The sequence below is a fragment of the Brassica oleracea genome, chromosome C4 (assembly GCF_000695525.1).
Source record: "Brassica oleracea var. oleracea cultivar TO1000 chromosome C4, BOL, whole genome shotgun sequence".
Classification (NCBI taxonomy): domain Eukaryota; kingdom Viridiplantae; phylum Streptophyta; class Magnoliopsida; order Brassicales; family Brassicaceae; genus Brassica; species Brassica oleracea.
In genome coordinates, this window is record NC_027751.1 from 22,307,407 (window position 1) to 22,316,528 (window position 9,122).

Genomic DNA, 9,122 nt, shown 5'->3' on the forward strand with positions numbered 1-9,122 from the left:
TCGTCATATGCGATGCGACAACCATTGTCCTAGATGTGGAGCAGAGGACAAAACTATAAACCATGCCATCTTTGAGTGCCCCCTAGCTCTACAAACATGGGCACATGTAGCAACCCCAACTCCACCAGCGATGTTCCCCAGTGCAAGCTACTATACGAACATAGACTACCTTTTTTGGCGGAAGAACGATACAATAGACCCTGAGCTGGATAAAGACTCATATCCTTGGAATATGAGGTACATTTGGAAAGCGAGGAATGATAAATTATTCAGAGGGATAGGCAGGGTCCCATTGGAAACTTTCAGACATGCTGAATCATAATGTTATGCTTGGTTTGAAGCAATTCGCAAACAGGAAGAACCAAAAGTTACACAAAACCCTGAACATATGTTATCGGGAATCTCTTTTATATTAGAAATAAATCAAGAACTAAAAGATGTTACTAATGTGAGGACAGATCAATTATCGAATTGAGACTGTTATACAATGAATATCAAGGTTGCTAGTTTATCTCTCTAAAAGTTCTAGAGAGAAAGGTCAATTTTGTTTTGCTCTTTCGAGTAAGGCCTTCTTTTATAGTTGGAGAATATTTTGAATACGACAATGGACAACTCGTTTTCCTTGCTGCTGAAGTCATAACACTACAAGAAAACAGACGAATTCCTATGGAGTTTGTCAGAAACTCATCGGGAAAAGCCATTTCCGACGAAAAATCATCGGTTTCAAACTCCGAAACTGTTTTAAAAATTGTAAACGTTTTATAAAATAATAAAAACTTTATAAATTGAAACAAAAATTTAAACAAACAACCTACAAAATCACAATCAAAACCCATCTAAACCACAACCTAACAACAAAAACTAACATCTAATTCACAAAACTCATCATCCTAACAAAAATCTAACATTCAAAACCTAAAAGCCAAAAATCTAATATCCTAAAACAAACAGAACTGAACTAAGAAAAGAAAAGAGATGACTTACATGATATGCTGTGTCGTCGGATTAGAGAGAGAGAGAGTCGGAGAGAATTATTGAGATTTTAGAGAGAGAGAAGGGGCCGACCTAATTCTGACATAATAGGTTCGTCGAAATTCAGTCGGAATATTTTGGATTTTGTCGTTTCTGAAAAATTTTGGCGGTTCATGGAAATTTCGGCTGTTTATTTTTCCGGGAATGTCAAATTCTTACGAAATTTAGACGACCATATACATCCGGTCGGAATTTCGTCGTAATATTTGTTAATTGGTCAACTGACCAAGACGAGACAAGAATTTTCTATTTTTGTCAGAAATTCGTCCAATATATTGACGAATTTCCGATGAAAATAACATATTCTCTGCATGTTTTGAATTGGTAGAAAATTATATTTGTCGGAAATCCGTTATTCTTTACAAAATTCCGACGAAATTTGATTTAGGGTTTCAAAACATGAGAAATTTGACCCACAATAATGTTTGATAAATGTTTTATGATTTATATGGGGTCATCTGCATGTTTTAGTTTATAAGAGTTTATATGAGATGATATTACAAAAAAAAAAATGATATTTTAATTTGGATTACTGATATAGACCTATCATCCAACTTCCTTCTTCCAGCCGACTCTGTTCTGGCATAGCTAATGCAACCAAAGACCTTAAGATGTTTAAGGTTAGGTTTTCTTCCTCGTAAAGCTTCGTATGGAGTTTTACGAATCAACGAGCAACTCTATTTATCAAATAAGTAGCATGACGTACTGCTTCTCCCCACAAAATATTTTGTATGCTTATATGTTTTAAAATACTTATCGTCATCTCCAAGAGTGTCTGGTAGCATCTCTCAACTACTCCACTCTGTTGAGGAGAGTATGGTGACGTCAAATGTCTCCTAATACCATTTGAATCGCTGTATGCTTGAAATTCATGAGATACGAACTCTCCACCTCCGTCTAGTCGAAATGTTTGTATTTCTGTTTTAGTTTCTTGTTCTGGAAGGTTCTTGAATCTCTTGAATTTATCGAAAGCTTCACCTTTTTTTGTAACAACATTTTCCACATGTCCCGTGAGAAGTCATCAATAAGCACAAATACGTATTTCTTACGTGCTGGTGTGGAAGGAGTGATGGGCCCACATAGATCTCCATGAATAAGCTCGAGATGTCGTGTGGCACAGTACGAGGTTTCTTGGGGAAAAGGTTGTCTAGTCTGATTGCCAAGAAAGCATGACACACACGTTTCTTTGCCGATCACAATATTAGGTATACCAGAGACAAACTCCTTACTGATCATCATCTTCATCGTATCAACGTTGATATGGCCAAGTCTCGCATGCCACTTTGATGACTCAGTTGTTTTTCTTGTTACTTGCAGGCACTGATCATTATCGGTTTGCAGATTGACTTTATATAATCGGTTCCTTGATATCATCGTTGTTATCACTAGCTTTCCAAGTCGGCCGTAAAGCATGAGTCGATTATCCTTCGTACGCACTTTGCAGCCCACTTCCGTAGCTTGTCCAAAGTCTGACGATGTTGCTTCTTAAGTTAGGTATATAGTAAACGTTGTTTAAAATATTTTTTTCGCCACCATCGAACAGAACCTTGATCGAGCCTTTTCCTCGTACATCAATCTTCAAATCTTCCCAAAATCTGATCTTTCCCATGATTGTTTCATCAAGATCAATGAAAAACAATCGATTTCCACTCATATAGTTGCTGGCACCATTGTCAAGGTACCATATGTTACTTGTATCTGAGTCGGCATCGAATATATTTGAGTTTACTTTCTGCTTTTTTAGATAAACAACTTCGTTTATCATTAGTTCATCAGCTTCGTGAGTGTCCTCATCCTCTTCAAAATGGCTTCTTAAAGTTTTAGCCATCGAACGGCGCAGTCCGATGCAAAATGGCCAAGTTTATCGCAATGGAAAACTCTTTGTTAATATGAATCGTACTGGTAAGAACCATAACGGCCACGACCTCTACCTCTCCAGCTTGAGCGACCACGTCTTCTACCTCTGTTACCATTGTAGCTTTCTTGTTGTGTCTCTGCATCACGTCCTCTGCCTCTGCTACCACCATGGCTATCATGTTGCGTCTCCATATTTGCGTACATCAATTTTCCATGGTCATCTTCACCAATTTTCTCCTCATATTTTTTTAATCTACTGACAATATCTTCAAAACTTGTTGCATTTAGATCAAGAACTTGTTCTAGAGATGCAACGATATGAATGCATCTTATCCTTGGCAAGCTTTTCAAAAAAAAATTCACAAGTTTTGTTTCCTCAATGGCCTCACCGAGAGCTGCTGACTTCGAAGTAATTTCTGATAGTTTCCCAACGAAAATATCACTTGTATCTCCATCATTTATCTTAAGTCTATCAAATTAGGCCATTAGGGTTTGTAGCCCGGCCTTCCTCACTCTTTCAGCTCCAACATGTCTTGCTTTGATCAATCCCAAACTGCCTTTGCTGTATCAAGATCTCCGACCTGAAGCGTTAATGCTTTTGGTATGAATTGAAACAGGAGAACAATAGCCATTTCATTTTTTCTTCCATTTTGTTCCCGGGATCAATGGTTTACCATACTTTATTTACTTTAAGGACAATCTTCATCCTCATAGCCCATTTTTTCTTCCATTTTGATCCGCCATCTTTGGTGTTGGACTCGCTGTCTTTTGTATCCGCCATGGTGATGTCCTTTGTATGCTGCGTTTGAAGTTGTCTTTTGCGGTTACGGATGTGAAGGTTGTCATTTGCTCTAATACCAAATATATAATCTCGATCTCAAGAACACAAAGTAAGAACTCGATAATAAGAATGACTCTTTTAAGAAAATAAGTCAAAACTTAAGCTTTCTCAATCACAAAAACTCATAAGTTATGCTATAACTTAACATCTCTTTATATCAACACAAAATTCATAAACACAAGTTAGATATTTCCTAATCCATTTAGATAATCATAACTCGGTAGGATTAGGTAGTTTGGTCCTCGAGCTAAATCTTCAACAAAATGTTCAGGAATTTTCCATTCCCTCTGGCTTACTCTGAGAAGAAGATAATAAACACATTTGAAATATTTCTAGGCCTAGGAGTCACCATAGAGGAGTTCATGATGATGATCAATTGATCACGAGCAATCCTCGGTGCAATGGGTTGTCTGCATAGGCGTCGAAGAAAAAAAACTGAGTTTCTAGTGAAGAAGATGAATTGGCCACTAAAGGCCCTGGTTTTGCGCCTCAGGTATATAGCTACAGCATGGAGAAAACAATTGTGCCAAGGAGTAACATAATCGGAGCTCTCATGTCCAGAAGTTTGCTCAGAGAACCCCCTCCGCTGCCGTCGGTTTTTTGCATGTATAGACCGGGCGTTTTTAAACAGATATGTGGTCAACGTAGATGACTAGGAGCTTTTGGCTGAGCTGATAGCAATCTTCACCGGAGACTGCTTCATAAATCTTGTAAGAGCCGAAATGTGACCTGAATGATTAGCAATGAGGCTGATGTTAAGCAGAAAATATGACGACCGGGGTTGAGTTTTGATGATGGCGTAACTTTCATTTAGTAGCCTTGATTTGAATAGTGATGAGAGTGAATTCAGATTTACCTGTGGAGACTTGCTACAAATTTAATGCAGAAGAATGAAACAAATGTATCAGATTCTGAATCTGGATCAAAGAACATACTCTTGAAGCCCAAATGCCAAATCGCCTTGGAAATGGAGATAGATAACACAAAATCAAATTTGATTGATGATGAATATTCTATCATATCACCAAGAGTAGAGGTGCTTTATAAATATTTTGATAATGGGCCGTAAAGGCCTATTTGAATCATAAACCCTATTTCCAAAGTAAACGGACCGATCTGAGTTCATCTTCCATGCTCGTCTTCTCCAGTTGAAACAGATAGCAGAGCTTCTCTTCTTCCTTCTCCTCTGCCATGTATTCTCTGATACTCCATGGAAGAAGGTTCGGCGAGTTACAGAAATGGCGTCAATTGAGATTCTCAGCGAGCCCTTATCTAAATGAGCTTCCTTTTACCAACTCCTTCTCCTCTACTACTAGTATAAAAGGTAAGAACTTTACTGTCTCTTACCTCGTTGACTCATTGGGTCTATCTTCAAAACTCGCAGAATCAATCTCAAGAAAAGTCAGTCTCCAAGGCGACAGAAACCCAGATTCCGTTCTGAATCTCCTAAAGAGTCATGCTTTCACAGATTCTCAGATCTCCACCATCATTAATGAGTACCCACAAGTCCTAACACTAGACGCTGAGAAGACTCTTGCCCCCAAACTCAAGTTGCTGCTTTCCAGAGGGGCTTCAACCTCCGAGCTCACCGAGATTATCTCAAAAGTTCCAGAGATCTTGGGAAAGAAATCTATAAGCATATACTACGATTCTGTCAAATGCATCTTAGAAGGAGATAAGACCTCCACTAACGAAAAGCTAAGTGATTCTTTCCCACAGGGTACTAGTTTAGAGAACAAAGTCAGAAACGTATCTGTACTTAGAGGGTTAGGTATGCCTCAAAAGCTCTTACTCCCCTTGCTCATCTCCAAATCTCAGCCCATTTGCGGAAAAGACAATTTCGATGCTTCCCTCAAGAAGGTCATCGAGATGGGTTTTGATCCGACAACCTCAAAGTTTGTCCTAGCTCTCCGCATGCTTTACCAAATGAGCGACAAGACGATTGAGGAGAAAGTTGAAGTCTATAAGAGTTTAGGCTTCACCGTGGAAGATATATGGGAGATCTTTAGGAGCACTCCTACTTTCCTAAAAGTCTCCAAGAACAAGATGCTGAGCTCCATGGAGACGTTTCTAGGGTTAGGGTTCAGCAGGGATGAGTTTGCCACGATGGTCAAACGCTATCCTCCCTGCATTGAGTATTCCACGGAGTCGGTTATAAAGAAGACTGAGTTTTTGCTGAAGAAGATGAATTGGACGGTGAAGGCGGTTGCTTTGCACCCTCAGGTAGCTGGTTACAGCTTGGAGAAGAGGATTGTACCAAGGTGTAACGTTATCAAGGCTCTCTTGTCCAAAGGGTTGATTGGGAGTGAACTCCCTCCAGTGTCGTCTGTTTTGTCGTGTACGGATCTGAAGTTCTTGAACAAGTATGTGATGAAGCATGACGAGCTGGTTCCTGAGTTGATGGCTATCTATACCGGAGAAGTAGACCAGAAGTCACTCCCACAACATTGAGCAACGTCTAGGTTTGTTCTTGTTTTCAGATCATCCTTACTCCTTTGTATAATGACAAGGGGAACCAAAAGATTAGGTCTTGATTTATGTATCCCATATTGTGCTTTTTCAATCTCAATTTGACTTGGATCCGTCCAACATGTTTCCTTCTAATATGCAGTCTGACTGGCACAATAATTTGAATCTTTAATGCTTAGCCTAAAAGCAGCAAGTTAGGGCCTTTGCTTAATTATGTGTGGATTGATATAATAATAGAGTTATTCTAGCTTCACCAACCAATAGGATTTCATTATTTCAAATTCGATATTTTTTAAAAAAAGAAACAAAATATTGTGAAGTTATATTATGTTTTTAATATAAAAAAGTAAAAAAAAAAAATAGTAGTTACAGAAAAAAATAATTAAAAAATAATAATTTTAACATCGTCAGCAAAACACTAAACTTTAAATCTTAATCCCTAAACCTTAAATCATACTCTAAACCCTTTGGTAAACCATAAACCGTTGGGTAAACCCTAAACCCTTGGGTAAACCCTAAATCTTTGGATAAATCCTAAACTCTAAATAAAAACACTAAAACTTTAAACCCTAAACTCTAAATCATAAACCCTAAACCCTTGAGGGTTTTAGTGTTTGGTGATTTTGATTTAGAGTTTAAGATTTATCCTAGAGTTTAAGATTTATCCTAGAGTTTAAGATTTATCCTAGAGTTTAAGATTTATCCTAGAGTTTAAGATTTATCCTAGAGTTTAAGATTTATCCTAGAGTTTAAGATTTATCCTAGAGTTTAAGATTTATCCTAGAGTTTAAGATTTATCCTAGAGTTTAAGGACAATATTTTATTTACTTTTTTAAAAGATGTCGAATATGAAATAACACAATCCTATTGATTGGTGAACCTAGAGGTGACCGAGAACAAGTCATAATAATATATGTTTCGTTGCTCTTTGGTTTTGTTATGCGTAAACTTAAATAATATGGTCTCTACTTATATTTTCAATTTTATAAGCTTTAGTTAGAATTAAAATTGAAATATCTACTGTTTTTTTAGAATATTTCTTGGGGTTGGTGGTTTGTGAAATATACTCTGCGTTTCAGTTCAGGCAACAAAACCGAGAGTTCTTAAAGCTACATTCATCTCTAGATTGAGAATAAGTTCGGGAACTGAGTTTGGTTAGTGTACAGTGTACACTCAGAGTAGGGTTCTTGGGCTTACGAGGTTTGAATTAGAGAGAGTTTAGTCTTGAGCTGGTGTCTATCTTCACTGGAAGGCAACAACACTAAGCAACTGCCACCAAAAAATAAGCATTAGAAAAAAAAAGGTAGAATCTTTGGATCCCTAAAAGTAAGCATATCAGGATTTTTAAATTAGTGAATTCAGGATTTATAGCAATCAGCAACAACCAGTTTTTATAGTGTATACTTAATACAACATTGCTGGAGACAAACAAGAAGCTGAAGCTTGGACTCAAAGAGAGGCAATCACTTAATCTCAACATCATAATTGTACTTAATTTCTTTATTCTATGTTCCCTTCAAAGTTCTAGTAGGAGATAAGGATTCAAAATAATGAATCATGGCATCTCTTTTCTATAAATGTCTCTTTTGGGGTTTAGGTTTTCTTTTGGCTACAACTTATAAAAGTAAGATCCCTTATCCTCTCCCTTCTCTTTTCGCGACCAACCAAACTGTTCAGATCTGAGCTTCACCTCCGACGTCCGGCGGCGCGTCCGCGCGCATGTCGGCATCGGAGGGTTTCCCCTCTCTCCCTTAACTCTCTTTTCTCATTTGCTTCATCGTCGTGCTCTTTACCCTCTCCGTCTTGTCCGTTTCTCTGTTCCTGGAGTCTTGTCGGCGTCGTCTTCGCAAGTGAGAAGCTCCGGCGTCGATGTAGTACAGCTGGGTGGTGGAGTTACGACACCGGGTTGGTCAGTTTGCGTCCGGTGGAGTCGGATCTTAGGGTTTTGCAGGGAGTTCCTTAAGCTTCTTGGAGGAACAAAGCCGCGTAGAGGAGGGCGTTTGGCTCTTTGTTCGCGTCTGAGCTGCGGTCCTTGGTCTTTGGTTCGGTCGGAGGGTGAGTGGCGTGTAGGGTTCAGGGCTTTCGTTTTCTCCTTGGTGTCTCGGAAAGGCGTACTCTGTTTTCTATGCTCCTAGAGTGCTTTGGAGGTTCCGTTTAACTCAAAGTCGCGCTTAGCCTCGACTCCGGCGTGTGTTGGTGTTGTGGTGTTTGGTGCGGGAAGTATCGTAGTGGTGCAATGGCGGAGATGTCGTCTATGGCCTGTTCGTCGCGTTGCTAGGATGCTCCTCTCAATCTCTCTCCCTCTTCTCGGCTACTTGTAATCAGTATTCCAGTGGAGCTATGTCGACGTAGTTCTTTTGATTTCTTGCTCCGGTTCATTATTATTGTTATGGATCGAGCCGCAGATTCATTTTGGGACAGCTAAAGTTCACCTGTCTCCGGTTCTCGGAAATGGGCGATTGTCAAGGTGTTAGGATGCTTCTTGTGGTCTGAGGAGATCTTTTTCTCTTGGTGGCGCAATCGGTTCTTCGACACATCCCAGTATCGTGGGGCGTTGTGCCTGCGGTAGTGTTGTCTAACTAATACTTTGGTAGGTCTCGGAGCATTTTTCTGGTTCGGCTGGCTGCTATTGTTCCGTGCCTGATTCTTTCTTTGTTCGTGGAATTAAGGTCTCCATTGACTTTGAGTCCCCGAGCTGTCTTGGCGTGTTGAAGATTGTACAAGTGGTTCATGAGCGTTTTTCCCCTCGGTTTGTTCTCATAACCCTTCTTCTTCATTGCTTGCGTGTTTAATGGCGGTAACGGTTATAAGTTTGAAAAGTTCATCGGGATCCAGCTACTCCGGAGGCGTCACGGGAGTTCCCGGCATCCGAGCCAACGCACTACAAGAAAACAGCAAAGATTCTGAGGGAAAAAATCGTCGG

The 9,122-nt window shown here is 39.4% G+C and overlaps 1 protein-coding gene across 1 annotated transcript; it reads left to right on the plus strand.

Annotated features, from left to right (window-relative positions):
- The first annotated feature begins 4,825 nt into the window (after positions 1-4,825).
- On the plus strand, positions 4,826-6,398 carry LOC106337046. The gene has a single exon (XM_013776063.1). It carries the CDS (start codon positions 4,922-4,924, stop codon positions 6,179-6,181), a length of 1,260 nt encoding a protein of 419 aa, XP_013631517.1. The 5' UTR covers positions 4,826-4,921; the 3' UTR covers positions 6,182-6,398.
- Positions 6,399-9,122: the final 2,724 nt, after the last annotated feature.

Bases quoted from the DNA above. Each gene is read 5' to 3' on its own strand.
- LOC106337046 (XM_013776063.1), top strand. From the start codon at position 4,922: ATGTATTCTCTGATACTCCATGGAAGAAGGTTCGGCGAGTTACAGAAA.